The sequence below is a fragment of the Sorex araneus genome, chromosome 3, assembly GCF_027595985.1.
Source record: "Sorex araneus isolate mSorAra2 chromosome 3, mSorAra2.pri, whole genome shotgun sequence".
NCBI lineage: Eukaryota > Metazoa > Chordata > Mammalia > Eulipotyphla > Soricidae > Sorex > Sorex araneus.
Window position 1 is genome coordinate 31,363,852 of NC_073304.1, and position 23,565 is coordinate 31,387,416.

Genomic DNA, 23,565 nt, shown 5'->3' on the forward strand with positions numbered 1-23,565 from the left:
TTTGGAGGTTAATTTATTACCATCATGGCATATAAATATCATCGAGGCTGTATTAGATACCAACTGATAAACCTTTAGAAATGTCTTCTAGAGGGGCTGCAGCGATAGCACAGCGGGTAGGGAGTTTGCCTTGCACTCGGCCAACCCGGCTTCGAATCCCAGCATCCCATATGGTCCATCCCATATGGTCCCCTGAGCCAGGGATAATTCCTGAGTGCATGAGCCAGGAATGACCACTGCGCATCACCAGGTGTGACCCAAAAAGCAAGAAAGAAAGCAAGAAAGCAAGAAGAAAGAAAGAAAGAAAGAAAGAAAGAAAGAAAGAAAGAAAGAAAGAAAGAAAGAAAGAAAGAAAGAAAGAAAGAGAAAGAAAGAAAGAAAGAAAGAAAGAAATGTCTTCTAGAGAACACAAACAATTGTTCAGTGACATTTTTCTCTTTCTTCTGACAATAGGAGGGGGAATAAGCACTCTGAGTTTTATTTAAATGCTAAATAGTAATCTTCGGCTAATACTGATCCAGGCAAGAGAGCCATCTGTGTTTTCTGTCCTAGTCAATACCGTTAATTAGGCAAGCATACCATTAACAGGAGAATAATCAACAATTACTATGGAAGGGAGTCTTGCAAAGAACTGTGTAAGTTGGTCAGTGCTCAGTGAATATTGATTGACTAATGTATTTCCTTTTCCATAAACAGATGTTGAGAGAATATTAAATTCTGTACTTGTACAAGCTGCACACAGATACATACATATGTACGTGCACATATGAATACAAGGGCCCATTAAGACATATTCTGGGATATTCTTAGAGTATCAGGTTAGACGGCTTATCCTTCTTGTCTTCTCGAACTTTTTCCTCTTTTAAATTTTTTATTTTAGTTTTGGAGCCACACCCAGCAATGCTCAGAACTCAGGCTCTGTGTTCAGGTATCACTCCTAGCACGGCTTGGGGGACCGAAGAGGGTGCTGAAGATTGGACTCAGGTTGATCATGTGCAAGACAAGTTTAATACTTGCTGTACTATTGCTCCAGTCCCTTTACGCTCTTTCATATGTGAATTTGGGGTCTGTGAAAAGGGGAATATTTTAATTTTATACTCATTATTTGTAAACAAGTGAGACTTTAAAATATAATCGGTAGGGAATTATCTATATTTCAAAGATTTCAAGAATGAACCACCACCAGGTGTGACCCCAAAACCAAAACCAACAAACATAACAACACAAAGACAAAAAACATTACTCTTTTGTCTTAGAAAAGCAAGAACTAAATCAGGTGATACGTATCAAACTGTGGTCAAGTGGAGATATGAGTACAAAGAATATTATGACCTCAGAGATCATTTTGTTGATTCTCTCATTGTATACAGTGAGAGATAAAGAAAAATTTAAAAACTCACTTCATACTCTTATTTTATACCCTGAGATGAATAAGGTTCTGACAGGCAGTGTCTTTAAGCAATTTATTATCTATGGTAATTGAAGTTCTGTTTTCCAAAATGAACCATATTGGGGGAGAAAATGGAAGACTTATATGCTACTTCAGATTAAAGACCAAAATCAAAATTATAATTTGGGTTTTTGGGTGAAATGGGTAACCTTAATGCAAAAATGAGCATAAACTGTGTGGATTCACAGCATCCACAATCTTTATGAGCAGGCCCAAATGGTTAAAAGTTGATCAGTCTGATCTGTCCCCAAGCTTATTCAGTCTTGGGGCTGGAGCTATAGTATAGTGGTTAGGGCACTTATTTTGTATATGATTGACCCAGGTTCCATCACAGCACCCCATATGATCCTCTGAGTCCACCAGAAGTGGTTTCTGAGTGCAGAGCCAGGAGTAAGCCCTGAGCACCTCCGTTTAACCTAAAAACAAAAGCTTAATCATTCTCTATATGAAGAAGGCAATCTGTTTACTGATCTTGTTGCAGTCTAGTCATTTTCATCAGACCTGAGACCAGTGCATTTCCTCCAACCCTGTTCTCTAATCGACTGTCAGTAAAAGAGATTAACACGGTAAAGCACAGGTGCAGAGCAACCACTCCTCTTTGTGTTGTTATGTTTGTTTGCTTTGATATTGGGGTCACACCTGGTGATGTTCTAGGTCTATTTCTAGCTTGTTGCTCAGGATCATTTCTGGTGGTTGTTTCAGGGACCCTGTAGTGCCAGGGATCAAATTATCATTCTGTAGGCAAAGCATGCACTCTAGCCTCTGTCCCTTAAAACAGTAATTATTAAGATTTTTTCAGAGTGACATTTTAGATGTCATTGTTGGTTGTGAAGTTCTACAACACAGAAAGTACTAGAAATGGAAAGCATAGGCATTTTGGTTGACTATATCCTCTGTTGTGTTTCTATAGCTTGCGTATAGTTCTAAAGGACTATTGCTGCCCAGACTCTCAGTTATCTAAAACAGAAGCCCATTACTCTGGTTCAGCTTCCAGATTTACACAGGATTCCACAAGAATTTGCAGATAATGGGCTAGGGAGATAGATCACATAGTAGAGTACAGGGCGGTGAGTGTCAGTCCTTCCTAACTCACACCAGGTGATGTTCAAGGTCTACTTCTTGCACTGTGGGGTTTTGTTGTTGTTGTTGATTTGGGGCCACACCGGGTGTTGTACAGGGCTTACTCCTGGCTCTGCACTCAGGAATCACTCCTGGCAGTGCTCAGGAACCATGTGGGATGCTGGTGAACTAACCCGAGTCAGCCACATGCAAGGCAGACGCCCTGTCCACTGACTGTACTATCTCTTTGTCACCCCACTCCTAGCATTGTGATATGGTCCTGGCATAGAGAGCATCACCAATGTGGCCTCTATTTACGAAAATTAAAAGAAAAAAAGAATGCAGATACTCTTTGAAATTAGATATCAGAAGAGAAGGAAACATCTTCAGTTTTACCATTTATGATATGAAGTTAAATTTCCTGGTTAACTCAGATAATTATGTTCATAAATGTATGTGTAATTTTGCATATAGGGTTATTTAGTAATGCCTGGTATTGGTATTATTTGGTTTTTGTTTTTTTGCTTATTTTTCCTTGAAAATATTACTTAGAAGTAACTCCTTAGCAAATATTTTAATATTTATGAACTGGCCAATAAAAACTTATATTTCATCTGATTGTCCTCTTGAGCACTATAAGTAGAACTTTGAGTGATTCTAGCCTGAATCCAGAGATGAACCCACACTTCTGACACATTTTTATTTATTTTTTTTATGGTTTTTTTTTTTTTGGACTATTCTGAGCATTGTTCAGGGGCTTTTCCTGATTCTTTGATCAGTAGTGATCTCTGACAGTCTCAGGAAACCATATGCAGTGCTGGGAGGTACCAGTGTCTGCCCCGTGTAAAGCAAGTGCTTTCTTTACCTTACATATACTATCCCTCTGGTCCCCAGTGTACTTTTAGAAGAGTCCTTCTAAATGATCTGATGATGTTAAGTATATTTCTGCTGACGGTCCACATAAAATTTTTATTTCAGCAGTACTGAGGGGGAAGAATGACAAAAAGAGCTCATTTGATTACCATATATTTTTGTAAACTATCTCAGAACCCCTCTACCAGAATACTTTTCTTTCAAATATATATATATATACATATATATATGCATATATATACATATATATATATACACACATGTGTATATATGCACTGTCGTCCCATTCATCGATTTTCTCGAACAGGCACCAGTAACGTCTCCATTGTGAGACTTGTTACTGTTTTTGGCATATTGAACACGCCACGGGTAGCTTGCCAGCCTCTGCCGTGTGGGCAGGATGCTCTTGGTAGATTGCCAGGCTCTCCAAGAAGGGTGGAGGAATCGAACCCAGGTCAGCCGGGTGTAAGGCAAACACCCTACCCGCTGTGCTGTCGCTCCACTCCCGTGTGTGTGTATGTGTGTGTAAGCACACATATATATGTATATGTATGTGTGTGTGTGTGTGTATATATATATATATATATATATATATATATAATTTGCTACCTCATTTCCTTTGGTGTTCTGTTCAAAATATTTTGTCAGAGAGACCTACTGTAACTACCCTATATAAAATGGAAACAAATTACCCTAGCACTCCCTGTATGCCCTAATCTTCTGCTGTTTATACTTTTCTCTAGACACTCACTTCCACCACCACTCACACACAAATATTTTCTTTTGTGAGGAGGGGAGTTTGGGCTGACCCTGGTGCTGCTCCAGGGACCACGGTGCTAGGGATTGAGCCAGGGTCAGTCACATGCAAAGGCAAGTGCCTTTACCCCGGTATTCTTTCTCTGGCCCACAAATGTGTCGTCCTTTTTGTTTTTTCTTCTTCCATGCTCCACTCACTTTATATACATATCCATTTTTCCCCCCACCCTCTAAGATATGTAAGTAAGTTTCACGAGGGCAGGGACAAGGTCTTTTTGATCAGCCTGTAGGCTTCTCCCTGGAATGTGTTCAACACATAGTAGACATTTGAAAAATATTTGCTTAATGAATAAAGGGATGAACTCATTTCTATTTCAGTCTCCCACAGTCAGCAGTATCCCAGGCAGCCAATTTTTACTGCTGGAAGGAGCCCAGCAGACAACCATGAAATACCATAAATGAATTCCTCAAGGCAGTTTTGTGATTCCAGTGTGCGTGTGAACACTTAAGTGGTTTGACTAGACAGCAGTGGGTCAAGACCCTCTTCTTGGAAATCATCCCAAGCTGCTCCCTTGTGGTGGTTCCAAGAGGAAGAGATTTGCCTTTATCCCTGAGTAGAAGCCTATTCATTGTACACATTTTCTACGTATTTTAGAAGCCGTCATATGAAATCCAAGAGCCTTGAGAGTTTTCTTCCTTCTAAGGCAGTCTCCTGAGTCAGCGTTCTGCCTGGGAGTCCCATTTACCTTTTCTTGATTTTTCTTGTGAATAACTGGACAAACAGGAGAAGCCCTGGTCCTTCATGAAGTAGTAGGCTTTTGATAAGTCCGTTATTGGATTACTTTAATATTTATTTTTTATCTGTCTTAATTGAAGCATCTTAATTGCATTTAATAATTATGTATCCAAGGGAAGATCTGAGGAGACTGGATAGCAGGAATTTGGAAATGCAAAGTTCTATTTTTATTTTCTTTTTTTAAGGCATTTAAAAAAAAATCCTTCTCCCTGCTGTTGTCACTCTTTCTTTGGTTGCCTGGCTTATGCCTGGCTGTGGGGCTTACATAGTCTTACCTTTGGTGCTTACCAAGGTAGTTTTTTTTTGGCGGGGGGAGGTCACACCTGGCAATGCACAGGGGTTACTCCTGGCGCATGCACTCAGGAATTACTCCTGGCGGTGCTCGGGGGCCATATAGGATGCTGGGAATCGAACCCAGATCAGCCCTGTGCAAGGCAAACACCCCACCTGCTGTGCTATTGCTCCAGCCCCAAGGTTGGTATTCTTTAATTGCAGTGCTTGGACACTGGAGGGCACTATGGTGCTCGCCCAGGATTGTGCTTCCTGACTGTAGAGCTTAAAAGCACTTTTTAGCTTGGAAACTGGCCTCTCGTGCTAGAGGAAAAGGCAGCTGAGATAGAGAAGGGAACACCAAGTAGAGGATGTTGGGAGGATCCATTTGGGTTGGAAGATTCGAGCTGAAAGTAGACTATAGACTGAACATGACGGCCACTTAGTACCTCTATTGCAAACTACAACACTCAAAAGGAGAGAGAACAAAAGGGAATGCCCTGCTCAGAGGTAGGGTGGGGTAGTGGGGGATGGGGCAGGGGTGGTGGGAGGGATACTGGGATCATTGGTGGAGGAGAATGGGCACTGGTGGAGGGATGGGTAAACGATCACTGTATGACTGAAATGCAAACACAAAAGTTCATAAGTTTGTAACTGTACCTCACAGTGATTCATTAATAAAAAATTTTTTAAAAAACACATTTTAGTTGCAGCAGCTGTCCAGGGTCCACACCATTTTGTGGTCCCTACATGCATCAGACTGTGATGCGACTGGAAATCACTGTGGCCCCAGGGACTGTGGGCAGCACAGCTTCCCAACTGAAATTGTAGAGCTGCCAGGATGGCTGGAGGCATAAGTGGGACACCAGAGATTTGAACTCATGACTGCTTATTTGTAAGGCAGGTTCTCTAAAGCCCTGTGCTCTCCTCAGGACCCAGAAATGCAAAGTTCTGCAGATCCCTTTCAACATAGAGCATGAAATGGTGCAGTAGTTGATAGTAGATAATGTATATTTGTCATAAACATCAATATTATTGGACAGTTCTTTTATCCTGCACTTACCCCCCACTATATCTTAATTTGGGTTCACATTTCAGGTTCAAGTAAGTTTATTTGGAAATGCATAAAATAGTATCGAAGTAAAAATAGGTTTCAGAAGGGTGGTTTCATGAGCCAGTACAAGATCAACATTCAAATTCTAGCAGAGAGCAACCAGATAAGGAAATTAAACCCACTTCTTTTTCCACTGTGCTATGGACTCAGTCACTTATTTTTTTTGGATAGCATTTTCATCTTTTCTCTTGGTTTTTGGTCCACATCTGGTGATGCTCAGGAGCTACTCCCTGCTTAGTCCTTGGGGTCACACGTGGTGGTTTTCAGGGGATCGTGTATTGGCAGGAATCAAACCTAAGGCTTCTACATGCAGGCCCTTTGAGTTCTCTCCCCAACCCTCACTCCCACACCACCAGAGTGTCCATGACTCTCTACCACTGTCCTGACTTTGTACAGTTTCAGTTGAATTGTTTTGTTGCTAAGTTTTTAGCTACAAACACTTTGGTTTGCAAATATTTTTAATTTTTTTCTTCATTTAAGCAATCTTTTATTATCAACTGAAACTTAGTAAAAATCAACTAATAAAAAATGTTTTTATGTCTTCAGTAATTTTCTTTTTAACAATTTTTTTTAAGAACCATGTTTTACAAAGTTATTCATAGCTGAGTTTTAGATATGAAATGTGCCAGCACCGATCCCAGCACCAGTGTCAACTTCTCTCCATTAACGCTCTCAGGTTCCCTCCCATTGCCACCTCCTGTCTTTAACCTGCCCTCTTGACAGGCACCTTTGTAAGTTTGGTTGTTTGGGTCTCACGATATCAGTGTTGCTGACTCTGTAGTTTGACTAGTTTAGCTCTGTCATCCCTTAGCACCACCGATGTTCCTGAATCCCTTTGGCCCCTGCCACTCATTGCCTCTCATCTCTCTCCTTCCACTCCTCTCTACTTATTTCCTTCTCCCTGGACTCTGGGGCCAACGGTGATCTCAACATTCCCGTATTAAACCATGATAAAAAGTATTTAAAATTATTTGCAAATACTTTTAAACAAGGGTTTGCTATGTGTTGGTATGTGTGATAACTTATGAATATATGTTTATGTGTCCTTTTTTTTTTATGTTTCTCAAAATGAAAATAATAACCTTGATTTTTTTTTTTCCCAACAGTATATCCTTTCAGGCTCCGATGACTTCAATCTCTACATGTGGAGAATTCCTGCAGATCCAGAAGCAGGTGAGCATATCTTTATCCTTGGTATGAACCTACAGCTAATGTTGGCTCTGTTGACTGTTTAAAACTAAAGTTAGGATCTGGATTAATAGTTATAATCTTCACATACAATTTTATGTGGCAGGATCATGCCCAGAATTTGTGATTTTGGGAGGAAGTGTTTAATTTGTTAAAGTGTTTTCTTCTCAAATGTTTGGTGGTGGTTGTTTTTTCTGCCCAGAATTTTTTTTTCTCCTACACGTTCATAAATCTTCTTTATGCCCTTTTCCCTCCATATACACCTGTGATTTATTTTGGGGGAGAGGGACCACTCTTGGTTGTACTCAGGACTTACTCTGGCTTTGTGCTCAGGGATCACTCCTGACAGGGCTCAGGGGAGCTTATCTATGGCTGGAGATTGAGCTCTTGTCAGTCATGCAAGGCAGGCACCCTACCCACGGTGTTATCTCTCCAGCCCTGAATACTGGAATATATATAATCCTACCTTGGCATGCTCTTCCTTTATGGTCATTTCCCACTTTTCTCCTTACTGCTCCATGGCTATTAGGGCCTCTTTCCTTTCACGTATTTGGTGGTGTTAAAGTAAAGGGAGAAATACATAGGTAGACAGGTACACTCCCTGCACTTTGGCTTACCCTAGACATCAAAAATGAGGATGGGACATGTCTACATTTGCTCTAGCTACATTCTGAAAGAACAGCCTGCAGCTTTCCACAAAGTTGCCCATCTGAACTTTCTAATAGCATTGATCGTTCTAATTCTTAGTAGAATGCATGAGTGTACTCAGGTGCTCAGTTGAGTGTTACTTTATTTGCTACCTACTGGTGAAAAACATCGATTTTTAATTCTCAGGACAGTTTAGTCCAGCCATCTGCTCCAACTAATTGATATGTGGCATCAGACTAGAAATTGACCTTAAGGAAAGTAATAGAGGACACTGCCAAGTGTCTTATACAAAAGTGGTGGTGGTGGTGGTGGTGGTGGTGGTGGTGGTGGTGTGTGTGTGTATGTGTGTGTGCGCGTGTGCGCGCGCGCGAGCTTAGGTTTTAAGGAACTTGTTGGCTTGCCTGTTGCTGAATTAACAATATTGTTACCAAACATCTAACTTTCAAAATTTGCTGTAACTATCCTATAACTGTGGTTTAGTTACTAAACATGTTGCAGAAGGCCTTTTTCGCTTTCAGAAATTTGGAAGGCACGAGTGGAGTGACTTACCTTTGTTTTTTTTTTTTTTTTTTTTTTTTTTTTGCTTTTTGGGTCACACCCAGCGATGCTCAGGGGGGGTCACTCCTGGCTTTGCACTCAGGAATTGCTCCTGGCAGTGCTTGGGGGACCATATGGGATGCCGGGGATCGAACCCAGGTCGGCCGCGTGCAAGGCAAACGCCCTACCCGCTGCGACCGGATGGGATAGCAGTAGTCTAACGGAACAAAAAGTGATGTTCAGCACTATAGGTAGTTCTGTATTAAATCTCCCCCACCCATATATGACCTAGATTGATTACTGAGAAATCACCCTTGGGCTTATTTTTAACTTTTACATGATTTTTAAATATTTTTAATTAAATCAGTATGCTTTAATTAAACCCCACCCCACCCCAATTCTCTTGCATCCAGAACTATTATTCCCTAGGAAAGTTTTTCTGTGTTTGCATGGAGAGAATGAGAAAGAATTAGCAATAGCACTGTAGGGGTTTTTCCCCCCTCCCTGGTGATTTCCATACTGATTTAGGATGTGGGCCACTGCTGGCTGACTTTATAAGTAAATGATTATATAATCTCTGGGTTGACAGAGACTGGAGAGCTGATTTTGGATTGCAATACTAAAATTGGGAAAAGTACTCAGTCTTTCCAAGAGTTATGGTGGCACAGTTGATCTAACAGATTCTGTTGCTAGGTTTTGAATCACCTGTGTACTGTGTATTCTTTTATAAAATTAATATTTCTAAGAAGGTGCCTATTTTTCCACTTCGTCTTTTTCATTTATTTCCCCTCTTGGTACATTGCCCTGAGATGTAAAAATATCCATGGTACAAAAAAAAAATCTGAAGCAACCTTTAATTTTGTAATTGTAACCCAGCCCCTTATCTTCTCACTTAACTTACAAACCTTGAGTAAAATTTTTTTATACGTAATAGGGTTTTATAAAACATTAAAAGTTGAAACCAGGGGCTGGAGCGATAGCACAGTGGGCAGGGTGTTTGCCTTGCACGCGGCTGACCTGGGTTCAATTCCCAGCATCCCATATGGTCCCCTGAGCACCGCCAGGGGTAATTCTTGAGTGCATGAGCCAGGAGTCACCCCTGTGCATCACCGAGTGTGACCCAAAAGGAGAAGAAAAAAATTTCAAAAAGTTGAAACCAGTGGATCTGAATAATTGTACAGAGAGTAATGTGCTTGCCTTGCATGGGGCAAATCCAAGTGTGATCCCTATCTCCCCATATGGTCCCCAAAGCCCCCCCAGGAGTAAGCCAGGTGTGGCCCAAAAACTAAAACCAAAACCAAACAAGAAAGTTGAAACCAAAGCCAGAGGTGTAGCTTGATGGTAGAGCACAGAACACATGTTTCTCACCTGAGGCTAGGGGTTCAATCCCTGGCACCCCTCTCAAGGCACAAAAAAGAACCCACATTGAAAAAGATATGTTTTGGGTTGGTAATGCAGTTCAGCAAGAGAGTGCTTGCTCTGCATGTGTGAGGCCTTGATTCAGTCCTTGGCACCAGTAATAATTGTAATGCTACTCAAATATAAGATAAGTATAGACAGCCAGAGAGATTATCCAGAAGGTAAAGTTGCAGGTTGGCCATTTGCTTGCCTTGCATACTGCCAATCCCCAGGACTCCATGTGGTCCCCCAATCACTATAGACTGATCCCGGAACACTGCTCAGTGTGGCCCCAAAACCAAAAGAAAAAAAAAAACCCAAAAGGTGTAATACGACAATGAAGAAGCCTATGATCACAGAAAGAAGTTTTGTTGGTGAAACTCTATTGAAGGGTTCTGGGGCCAGAGAGGTAGCTCGATGGGATGGAGCACATGCTCTGCGTTTCGGAGGCTTGGGTTCAACTAGGCCAGCCTTGTGCCCTAAACGGCACCAGGAGTGACCTCAGAGCACAGAGGAATGCTCTTCACTAAACTGTGATAAAGGTCACTAAAATATATTAGGTTGAAGAACTGGGGGATTGTAAATCAGTGAAGAACCTTCCTTTAATGTGTGAGGACTTGGGTTCAGTCCCGGGCACTGAAAAATAAATAAGTAAATAAAACTCTGTTAGGCTGAAATATGGGAGATTATTGAAGTATAAATATTCTAAGGATAAAAAAGGAATAATAGGTCTGGTGAGATACTTCAAATGGCTAAAGTGTATGTGGTGTCTGAGGTAGGCCTGGTGACACCACATGGTTCCCCCAAGGACCTCCAGAAACAGCCCCTAAACACCACTGGGTATACTCTTCACCCCTGCCCCTGCAAAAGTAAAATTAAAGTTCTACTTTAATGAAATACAAGGTTATTATGCTAGGGTGCGATAAGTAAGAAAGTGAACGTTATGGTATTGTATCCTTGTTATATGGAATATAATTACTAAAGCAAGCAAACAGAAAAAATAAATATATAAATAAAATGTAATTCCTAAACTTAACCCCCAGAAAACTGGAGGTTACCAGAAGGATAAGGTGTGGGGTCATTGTAGGAATGGAAAGAGTTTTTTTGGTAGTGGGGTGGCATTGGAACATTGGTGGGTTTGCTAAGCACTGTACTCATACAGATATTAGCAATAGCCCTGAAATTCTATGGCATTATAAGTCAGTTTTGTTTAAGTAGGGAAAAATAAAGTAGAATTTCTGTCTTACAAAGTAACTTGTTAAAACTTCTTATTCCACTTAGGAATCAATGGATAACTCCCATTACAGGAACTACCAAATAAAATTACATAAAAGTCATGTTTTTAAAGTTGTCAGATAACTGTAGCAACAGAATATGCTGGAAGGGTGCTAGGGTTCTAAAGGAAGAAGAGCTTTTCATAGCTGAGCAAAAGCTCTGGGCTACTTTTTTTCCTAGTCCTATCTATACATAGATGCAGAGTGTGCTGCTATGGACTCCACTAGGCTAAAGGGAACCGGTTTTCAGTGGTTATGTGACTGCATGACAGAATCCAAATGTCTAGCCAGTCTTTCCTGTAGGATATTTGTTGAGTGCTAGGGTTCCACAGGTTGCTAGGGGATTGTATCTACAGGCAGAATGAAATTCCTGCAGTATTACAGTGCTTGGAGACAAATTGGAAGCACCTGTTCCTCAGAGCTTTTTCCAGATTCTGGATCTGCCTGGGAAAGGAGGGTAAGAGCTGTGCTTAAAGCATCCAAAGTCAGGGGCCCAAGAGATTGTACAGTGGGTGGGGCGCTCACCTTCCATGTGACCACCTCAGGTTCAGTCTACTTATTTTCCCCAAGGCCTCCCAGAGTAAGACTTGACACTGCTCAGTATGCTCCAAAACAGAAACAAAACCCCTCAAATGTCAGAACAGTCGGAGCAGATAGTACAGAGTGGCTAGACTCTCCATTGAAATCCAGTACTTGAGGAGGGGCTTGGATGAGAAAGAAAGGCTAAGTGAAATATCTTGCAGTCTTAAGTACTTAAGTACAGGAGACTTGTAACAGGCACCACGCAGAGGGTTTTCCCCTTGAGACATTTTCAACTTGTAGACTTGTTCTGATTTAATAAGAACCCAGCACTGTCTTGGTTTCTCCTGATTGGATTGAGGATGATCAACCTCTTGGGTTTATTTATTTATTTATTCATTTATCTATCTATCTATCTATCTATCTATCTATCTATCTATCTGTCTGTCTATCTATCTATCTATCTATTTATTTATTAAAGCAATGGTCAAGCACCATATATGGTAAATAGCATCTTTAGTCTCTGTATTAGCCTGTTTGGACTGCCAAAACAAAATAACACAGATTAGGTACATTATTTGTGTCATACTTCTGGAGGCTAGAAATTGTAGTTAAAGTGATAGCAAGTTTGATTTCTCTTCAGACTGGCTTTCAGTGACTGCCTTTTCACTGTGTTCTCATATGACCTTTCCTTGGTGTGCATATGTCCCTGTGGTCCCTTCTTTTTTTTTTCTTTTTAAAATGTGAAAGTACTGTTATTTTTCAACCACTAATTAAACTGACTGAAGTGGGTATGAACTCCACATTACTTTTAAAGAAATTTTTTTATTTAATATCCATGAGATAGACCATTACAAAGCTCTTCATAATTGGGTTTTAGTCATATAGTAATCCAACACCCTCCACCAGTGTACATTTCCCATCACCAGTGTTCCTAGTTTCTCTCCCACCATCCCCCAATACCCCACTCCCCACCCCCAGTTTGCCTCTATGGCAGGCACTTCTTTGTCTCTCTTCCTATTCTTTTGTGCATTATGGTTTGCAATACAGGTACCAAGAGGTTGTTGTGTTTGTTCGGGGCATTCAGTATTTTTATTGGGAAGGTAAGGCTGGAGTAGCAGCTTTGGGGTATGGATGTGACTGCCGACGCTTCCGGAAGTACAGGGAGCCGAGGGGAGATCACCCATCCCAAACCCAAGAAAGCCTGGAGATTTTAGTCATAAAACCCTCATACCCAAATTTTCAACAGGTTAATATCTTGGTGAGGTCCGTTCGTTCTGAGACTAGAGTCTGACTGGGGTATGGTGGCGCTTTTGGATTGTAGAAGCAAGCAGCTGCCAGTGGCTCTGCTTGGGTGGGCACCAGGTTAACCCGCCCCCCTCCAATTTACCTTGCTCTGTTGAGCCTTGCATGGGTCTGATATTAACTGCAGCTTTGGATCTCTTTCGAGATTTATTTATAGGTCTCTGAAGCGAGGCCAATAAATAAGCTTGTATAGCTAAGCTGGAGGTGGGTGGTTTGTGGGCTTGATTCCCACATACCTAATATTTGGCCATTTAATTTATTGAGAAACTTGGTCGTGAATTGTTGAGGTCTTGCAAGAGGCAAAGCGACAATTTTGAGGTATCAGGGAACCTGGAGGCACCATCAGGCTACTGTTGCATCCCCCTGTGGGTACAGGTTGACTTGCTGGTGGTGCCACATCCTCTCCTTCTATGAAGACAATAGCCTTATTGGATTAAGTCCTACCCTTATGACTTCACTTAACCTTATTTTACCTCTTTTAAATCTCTTTTTCCAAATAAAATTCATTGGCAAGCTAGGGCTTCAACATACAAACCTAGGGTAGGGGAATTCAGGGAACCATACATACAGGTGTTCAGTACATAACTGTCTCTATGGTTCTTTTGTACTCAGTGCTGAATATACAATGAAAAAATGTGTCCAGGAGGTCCAAAAGATGGCTCATCTCAGTGGCTTACAGAACTTGTCTAGTGCCCCTACATGCACTGAAATAATCATACACACTATTTATGATTCCTGGAGAGGAAAAACAAATTTTTTTTGACCAGTAATCATAAGAAGCTGACACAGTATCATTTATATAATTTAATGGAAAACTTTCATATGAATACTGAAGTTTTAAAAATGGATTAAATGGATGAAGAGAACTTGGAACAGAACATTGGAATACACTTAGAGAAAATTCATGTTTATGTAGTCAGTCTAAAGTTTAACAATGACTTTAAAACTAAGAATTTAGGGGCCAGGGGCTGGAGTGATAGCACAGCGGGTAGGGCGTTTGCCTTGCACGCGGCCAACCCAGGTTCAAATCCCAGCATCCCATATGGTTCCCTGAGCACCGCCAGAAGTAATTCCTGAGTGAAGAACCAGGAGTAACCCCTGTGCATCACCGGGTGTGACCCCCCCAAAAAATACAGCAAAAAAAAAAAAGAATTTAGGGGCCAGAGAAATATACAGTGATTAAGATGCTTGCCTTTCATGAAGCCTACCTACCCTGGTTCAGATTTCTGGCACTGCTAGGGATCACACCAGAGCACAGGACCAGTAGCCCCTGATTCCTGAGTATGACCCAACACCCCCACCAGTTAACAATTTATTAGACAGGTTTAACCAAGAAAAGACAGATTTAGTGAATATGACAGGCAGCAAGATATATAAAACTAGGAACAATAAGAAAAGGAAAATAAAAGAGAAGAGGCCAAAGCATTAAACAGAATACAGCTGTCCTCACATGCATGAAATAGAAATCCCCCTAGAATAAGGAAAGTTGAGACAGAAGCAATATCTGAAAAGACAATCACTGAAAAATTGTCCTAAGCAAATGAAATGTAATACTTTTAGGGATAGCATTAGTCAGACAAAAACAAAGGATAGCAGAAGCGAGAGTACAGGGGCTATGGTTCTTGCTTTACATGTGGACTGCCCTGTTTGATTCCTGGCTCCATGTAAGGTCCCCAGGAATGGCAGCAGTGATTCCGAGCACAAGAGCGGGAGGGAGCACTGAGGACTGCGGGACGTGGCCCCCAAGCCCAGCCAGTGCAAAACTAAACTAAAAACAAAGCATAATGAGAGAAGAAGTCCTAAGGCAACCTGAGAAAGTGGAAACATTACCTATAAGTAATAATAATACTGATGGCAAGTTGATATAATCCCAAAAGTAATGGAATGGCACTGCTAAAGTACAGTGAGAAAATATACTTCAAAATACAGGTAAAATAAATATGTTGAAAAAAATTGAGAATTTTAATATAACCACTTTAACAGTGACTTAATTTTTCTTGTGTGTAGGGCTGGGACATAACTCAGTGGGTAGGTTATCACCTTAGGTTATCATGCTTTTGCTTGGTTGGTTTGGGGGCCACACCAAGCAGTGCTTAGGGGCTTACTCAGGGCAGTGCCCAGAAAACCAGGAGGTGCTGGGGATTAACCCAAAGTGCATGAAGAGCATGTGCACAGCCTTTGAGCTATTTGAATTATGAATTAATGCATGTAAATAGCATGGACAACTACTATTATCATAGTATAGTGATAGGCAATATAGACATTATTGCCTCCTGATGAAAGAACACAGTGTTACCTATAATCTTGCAAAATAAAGCAACCCTGAATCTGAGCAGACCTCCAGTTCCAGCTTTCAGTCTGCAGGAAGTACCGAGGACAGAGGAGCAGATTGTGAGGAGACAGTTCACAAAGTCCAGACTGTCAAGAACTGAAGGTCAGATGGCCCTTGTTCTTCAACAGACTAACTCTAGTGAAAGAAAGGATGGGCAGAAGGAAACCTGGTATCCGAGAAACCTAAAGTAGGTACCAGAGATAGTACAGTGGGATGGGATACTTGCCTTGCACACGTCCAACCTGGGTTCAATCCCAAGCACCTCAGATAGCCCCCGAGCCCAAGAGTGATCCCTGAGCACAGAGCCAAGAGAAAGGAAAGAAAAAGAGAGAAAGGAAGGAAGGATAGAGAGAGAGGGAGGGAAAGCAAAAGAAATCTAAAATATGTTAAAGACAGGCAAACCTAAAATTTTTAGGGACTTACTCTTGCACAAATAAAATTATCTTAACAAGCAGAGATTACTGTTATTACTGTTATTACTCAGTGATAAATTAAATGTTATGCATGTATGACACCTGGGTTCAATCCCTGGCACCAGGGGAAAACAAACTTAAATAATTAAAAATAAGAATAATTACAGACTTGTTTAGTGATTCAGTCTCACTGAGTACATAATCAAATAAATTACCTCAGAAATCACTTTTCTTAAATTCCAGCCAAGACACTCAAGTACTACATGGGTCTCTGCCCTTATCAGTGATCTAGAACATTTATGTTTGCATAATCACCCCATACAGAGCATGGTTTTCTTTTGTTACAACTTTACATACATTAAAGTATACTTTTAGGACCAAAGAGACGGTACAGAGACTAAGGCACTCGCCTTGCATGCAGCTGACCCAGCACTACATGATCTCCTGAGCATTGCCAGGAGTGACTGAGCACAGAGCCAGGAGTTGCCACCAAGTGTGGCCTTTCTCTCCTCTTCCTCCCAATAACAAAGCATCCTTTTATTGATGAGTGCCTATCCTGTGCTTGTATTCCCATCTTGGTAGGTGCCTGCTGCCCCGGGATGCCATGATGAAAAAGTTCTTAACCCTTACTTTGTTCCTCTCTTGTGGTTGTTTTACTGAGAATTGATCTTATTCATTTTCTTCCTCACAGCTTTTTTTTTTTTTTAGTTTTATTGTATTATATTGAATCACCATGAAAAAAAATACAAAGCTTTCAGGTTTAAGTCTCAGTCATACAATGATTGAACCCCCATCCCTTCACCAGTGCACATGTCCCACCACCAAGAACCCCAATATACCCCCCTCCCACCCAGGCCCCACCTAAGTAACTAATGATCTTCATTTTATTCTCTATACTTTGAATACGTTTAATATTTCAATAGAGAACTCACTATTAATGTTTGAATTTTCCCCCAACAATCAGGCCTGCTGAAAAGGCATCATTTAATAATTTCTTTTCATTGCTGAGAATGAAGATTCTATGAGCTCACAGCGTCCGTGCGGTTTTGGATTTCTGATGTTCTAGTTCTGTTCACAGTCTAGATGCATGTCTGTAAGAAGCCACTCTGGGTGCCAAAATGGGTTAGAAGACCTCTTGGATCATAGTCTTTGGGAGCAGAAGGTCTGTTTTGAGAGCAGCAGCTCCGGATCTTATCTGGGCCCAGGGCGTGCGCGTACCGCCCCCTTTCCATGATCACCTATGAGCCACAACATTGCAAAGTTCCTACCTCTGGGTGGAAGTCTTAGGGGGTGACTCTCGACACGTGGATGATGCCGCCGCTGCTATTTTCCGCGCAGAAAAACAGGGTGGAGAGGGAGAATCCCTTCCCGGGCGGCACATAGTCGTAGTACAGCTCACAGTCCAGATGCATGTCTGTAAGAAGCAGCTCTGGGTGCCAAAATGGGTTAGAAGACCTCTTGGATCATAGTCTTTGGGAGCAGAGGGTCTCCCTCACAGCTTTTAAAAGTCTTTTTTTTTTAAGGGAACTCTGGGCCCCTTTTAGATCTTTTTGGGCTAGAAATGTGATTCAGGGGTAGAGCACATATGAGGTCCTAGGTTCCATCCCAGCACTGCAAAATAAATAAACCCAAGCTTGTTTAGCATTTATTTAAAATATGTCCCTTTCCTCCTTTTTTTTTCTTTCTGTGTTAATTTCTCTTCTGAAGGCTGGAAAGATAGTTCAGCAGGTAAGGCGCTTGTCTTGCATGCAGCTGGCCTAGGTTCGATCCCTGGCATCCCGTATGGTCTCTCAAGCACCACAAGGAGTTATTTCTGAGTGCAAAACCAGGAGCAACCCCTGAGCATCACTGGGTACAGCCCAAAGCAAAACAGAACAGAACAAATAACTTTTCTTCTGAATTTCTTCTACGTCTCTATAGAGATTGACTGAATACATTTAGTGGGTATAGTCTAACTTGACCAGAGAAAATCTTTTGACTATTTGAGACAGAGTGCTGCATAATGTTTCAGAAAGTATACTCAGAATCACAGCTTTTTCTTGGAGGCCTCAGTAACTCAAAACTTATTCAGAGCAGGAAGTGGCTAGGAGGCCCCAAGCTCCTTGGGCCATGACTAGTCCGGGATCCACTTGGGTTTCTTTGCACACAGGATAGGACATTATGGTTCTCATTAACTGGTGACTGAGCAGTTGGTTTTCTCTGTATCAACCTTCAACATCATATCAGTGCTCTCACAGCAAGGCTCTCATTTTGATTGTTCTTGCTCTGCATGGAATTAAAGCTCTCTGGGAAATTATCTTTATCTTTAACTGATTTTGGTTCATTTGGGAATTGAGTCTCCTTCTAGCCACCATTTTGACAACCCTCCCATTCTTCTTTTGTTGTTCATGTATCTTCTTTCAGCCGGGGCGTGGAAAGGCCTGGCAGTGACCAGGGGATCTTATGAGACACTGGGATGTGAACCAGTGTCTCAGCTTGTTTATTTTGGGGTCACACCTGACTATGCTCAGAGCTTACTTTTGGCTCTGCACAGGGATCATTCCAGGCAGGGCTCAGGGGACCATATGTGATGGGGATCATACTGGGTTGACTGCATTCAAAGCAACTGCCTTATCTGCTATTCTATCTCTCTAGTCCCACAAAGCTTATTATTTGAAAGTAAATTAAGAGCTCCTTTCTGTCCCTATTATACGTTTCTGTTTTGAAATTAGCCGTTTCTCCGGAATGGGAATCATTGATCTTTTAGCTGTAGGGTATTTGCCTGGCAGTTGAACTCCGAGAGCCAAGTCTTTAGGGTCTTTTAAGTCATTTTGTTTTGTTTCCAACCCTGCCACTCACTCTGGCTGTGTCAGGACACTTAGTACCTCTCATTTTTATATGTAAACTCTCTATTTTTAAATGTTGGCAATTCATAGTTTAAAAATAATATTCAGCAAGGTTTGGCAGGCCAACCAAAACATACTAGGGTTAGATATGGCCTTTGGGCTTTCACTTTGAGTGCTTAGAGGACAAAAAGCCTGTCAGGAAATTCCTGTTCTAACTTACTGCCTTTTGACTCAAACAAATATGGAGTGAGGCTGAACTTGTTCTATGCATGCAATTTGGATGTGAGATACCAAGCAGGCTAATGTGGGAAGCTAGATTGCTGTTCAGTGCCTTAATGGCATAATCAGAACTCAACTCTGATAATCATCATTTATTGAATGCCTGCTGTGCGCTTCATAGAGCATGTCTAATTAATGCCAAGAGAATGCAATGCAGAGCAGTCCTGAGTGGAAGCCAAAAGCACAGGCATTTTTTTCTTTTCTACTTTCCTTTTCAAAAGGACTGTCGTTTGTTGGGCTTTTTTTTTTTCCTACACAAACTCCAAAGAGATGAAGTGTATTTTTATGTAAACTGACTTAATTGGCTAAGATAAGGGGAGGACTCATTGGACTGAGGCAATCATCCTGAGATGAAAGACCTGTCCTAATTGAAAATTTACTACCTGGCAAGATGAAGTGGTTTTTTTGTTTCGGTTTGGTTTGGAGATTCTTTGTGGGGGGGCGGGGGTGGGGATGGGGGGGTGTTGGTTTCCATTTGATGGTGCTCAGGAGCTACTCCTGGCTCTGTGCTCAGGAGTCACTCCTGGCAGAGTGCGTGGGAGACTATATGTGGTGCTGGGCAGGGGTGGCTGCCTGCACAGCAAGCAACTTAACCCTTCTTCTATGTCTCGGGCCCTCAATTTTTAAAATATCAAATAGCACCTCATTTTTAAGAAGGGAAGGCCGGGGAGATGACTGCGAAGGGCCGGAGCACTGGCTCTGATTGCCAAAGCTCTCAGCTTGATCCTTAGTACTACTGCTTCATGGCCCCCAAAGCACCACTATGAGTGACTTGTTTGTTTGTTTGTTTGTTTGGGGGCCACACCTGGCAGTACTCAGGGCTTACTCCTGGCTCTACACTCAGGTGTCACTCCTGGTGGCCATGGGGAACCATATGGGTACTGAGGATCAAACCCAGGTTGACTGTGTGCAAGGCAAATGCCCTACCACTGTACTGTTGCTCTGAACCCCAGGGACTGACTCTTGAACTCTAAATTTAGAGTAGTCTCCAAGAACTGGTGGGTATGATCTCATAAACTTTTTTAAAAAAAAATTTTACAGAAAGGATTTGAAATTGTGACTTAAACTTTGGAGGAAAAAAAATGTCCTTCAATGTATTTTACACGTCTGAAGTACATATTGAAAGAATGCTCATTTATAGGTAATAATTCTGAAAACAAAATAAACAGACCAGCAGTTACATAAAGTGCCACTGTGATGTGTTGGATTGAACATTAGACTTAAAATCATGCAAGCTGACTTCCACAAGCTGGCTGGATCCAGTCAGATATTACAGCAGTAACTATCTAAGCCTTGGTTCCTTCTGTGAATGCCTTCCCCCTCCACCCTCCCCTCACCTCATGTTGTAAGACTTAACAGTCTTAAAGACTCGGTTAAAATGAAATGCTTTTAGACATAAAGCATCGTTACTTTGCACAAGATCATGACCCATAGACTATAATTTTCAAAGCATTTTCTCCTCAGTAACTTAGATTAATGGATTTTGTAGTGTGTGGCAGAGGTCTGTGGACAATATTCTTATTACTCTCTTTTTCCCATCCCCTAATTCTTTTGAAAAGGGCTGTTGGGTTTGCACATAATGGAGTTGCTTCCTCTGAGATATGCCTCTGCTCTAAGACTTTACTATTTATGGAAAGAATCATAATGCAATAGAGTTGGTAGGCCTGAGTTTAAATCCTGACCTATTTTTCTTCTAACTGGAGCCTTCGAAAAGTTGTTTAAATTTGGCTGCTCTTTCTTCATCTGTAAAATAAGAATATTAATAGTAGAAGCAATAATAGCAATAGTAATAATATCTTTCTTCTTGGGGATTTTGTGAGGAGACCACTCAGTAGCTGTTCAGTAGATGTTTTTCCTTATTAAGAAAGTTTTCTTTTCTTTAACTTTCCTCTGAAAAACTTAGAAAACAAGACATTGTCTTTCAGTGCCTTCCTGAATGGTGAGTTGAGTTGTTCTTGCATGAAATTTGCTCTTGACTCATCAGTAGTTTGAGAAGGGGTGAAGGGTGGATGATATGACGTTTTTTTCCCTGAATGGAGGGAGAAAACATGCAGTTTCACTGCCAAGTCACTGCAGCCACCCCCACTGCCAGCAGGCTGACAAAGTAGGCTGGAAACAGCTGTGAACGCACTTCCACGGGCCAGCATATGTGCGCATGCTCTGTCTCCTCCTCTTTCTAGACCTGCATTCATTTCAGTGAGTTAGTCCTGAGCATCTGTCTTCCTCCCATGTGATTGGAAGAACAACTGTTTTTAATTGGTTACAAGGAGTTGGTTGCAAACATATGTGAAGTATAGATGATGAAAGAAGAAACTTAGCATAATTGCCCTTTTTGTGCAATTAAGCATCCCTGTCCGCGGCACTCTTTGAGCTTTACTGACAGCACTGGCTGTCCCCATCTGGCTTTTCTTATGTGCTCCCCAGGAGGCAGCCACTGGTCTCGCTGTATTGTTAGTAGCCTTGATTGTGGTTTGAAATCTGGGTACCCTGGAGTGTTCACAGGCCTTTTGAAATTGCTAAGAGACAGTTTGCTTAAGTCTTTAGGATATAGAAAAGGAGGGAAAGAGGTCCCTTTCCCCTCTTAGCAGTAAACTTAATTCTGTTAAGTGGAGGCAGGAATGAAATAGATTAATTGTCTCAACAGGAACTTAACAGATCTCATTTTGGTGCTCAGTAGCTATAGCTTATTCCTTTAAGTCTTGTTTCACAGAAAATGATGAGGGCATTTACTTTCATTTGAGTATCCTTAGTTGAGATATTATGCTAAACTCTGTGGGTAATTGAAAGAGAAATATTTTTTGCCCTCGGAACTTCTATTCTAAGAGGCATGGAAAAAGTTTATGGTCATTGCTGAATTTAAAAAATGGGTTCTTCAGGGGCCGGATAAATAGTTGAGCAGGTAAGTTACTCAACCAACCCGGGCTTAATCCCCAGCACTTCATATGGTTTCCTGAGCTTGCCAGGAGTGATCCGTGAGCAGAGCCAGGAATGAGTCCTGAACACCGCGAGGTATGGCCCCCAAACAAAATAAAAGCCAAAAAATGGGTTCTGGGCCAGAGATAGTTAAGCAGATATGGCTCTTTGCCTTGCACATAGTCCATCCAGTTTCACTTCCCAGCTCCATTATGTTCCCCTGAGCACCACCAGGAGTGATCCCTAAATGCAGCATTGACCCAGAAACAAAAAGAAAAAAAAGGCAGGAGTGGGGAGTGGGCCAAGTGGGCCCCCCCCAAAAGAAAGATAATTGGAGCCAGAGAGATAGTACAGAGGTAAGGCGCATGCCTTGCACACAGTTGACCCCCATTCAATCCCTAGAATTGCCAGAATTAAACCCTGAACTTGACAAGTTGGGTGTTGCCCCAGAACCCAGAAGACAAAACCAAAAAATGATAATTGAGGAGGGCTTGAAAAGATTTGGAGTACCAGTAAAGTTCTCATGGAATTGACATTACAAAGGCCTATGGAGAATAAGGTCAGAATTTAGTCCCTTTGTTTCTCTTAGAAAAGTGAAAACTCTAAGGTGAGGCCAAGGATAGCTCTAGGGACTGGAGTGCTTGCTTTCATTCAGGAGGCCCACACTGGTCGGTCCCCTGAGCATCGCACTGAGCACTGAGCTGGGGGTAGCCCCCTTATCATCGATTGTGTCTCTCTGAACTCCCAAAACACTGTAAAGAAATATCCAAATCAACAGCAGGAAGGGAAAGAGAGAGAGATCAAGGGCGTATGTGATCAGTTTATTGAAAGATGGAATCTACTAATGGAGATGGCTTTTCCCTGCATGTTTATAGTCCCAGTTTAGTACACTGATTTCTTTCCATTTATTCAATATATAGATTGAAGACCTACTATGTTCTCCGCACTGTTCTAGAGGCTTGATGTACAGCAGAGGAACAAAATAACCCAGTCACATGGAGCTTACATTATTGCATTACATGTGGGGGAAACAGACAATGAACACAATAAATTACTTATTACACTTGAATGATTAAACTTGCTATGGGAAAAGATAAAATAATGCAAAATATGAGGGGTATAGAAAGTGGTATTCATAGAACCAAGCAAATACAATTTTAAATAAGAATCTTTGGGGCTGGAGTGAGAGCACAGTGGGTAGGGTGTTTGCCTTTTACACTGCCAATCTGGTTTGATTCCCAGCATCCCATATGGTCCCCTAGCACTACCAGGGGTAATTCCTGAGTGCATAGTAACCCCCGTGCATTGTCGGGTGTGACCCGAAAAGAAAAAAAAAATCTTCATTTAAGGTTTCATTGAGAAAGTTATGTTCAAGAAACAAAATAAATCTCAATGTGGTGAGGGGCATTAGCCATCCAGAAATCTGGGGGAGCTGGGGGGAAAGGATTTCAGTAGAACAGTGTGATTGTTCCAAAGAACATGCATGATGTTTAAAAAAAAAATCTGAAGTCTGAAGGAAAATTAATGTGTTGAAGCAGTGTGAGGGATAGAATGGATAGAGGAAATGAAGTTACAGAGGTCAGTGTGGCGGAGACCTTGTCCTGTCATGTATGCTA

General features: G+C 41.5%; 1 protein-coding gene across 4 annotated transcripts in view; it reads left to right on the forward strand.

Annotated features, from left to right (window-relative positions):
- DCAF5 (DDB1 and CUL4 associated factor 5) overlaps nucleotides 1-23,565 on the forward strand; it is a 114,049-nt gene that overhangs the window by 72,952 nt on the left and 17,532 nt on the right. For all 4 annotated transcript variants that reach the window (XM_055130502.1, XM_055130501.1, XM_055130504.1 and 1 more), the window contains one exon: nucleotides 7,425-7,491. In XM_055130502.1, coding sequence (XP_054986477.1) covers nucleotides 7,425-7,491 — 67 coding nt within the window. The remainder of the gene's footprint in view (nucleotides 1-7,424; nucleotides 7,492-23,565) is intronic.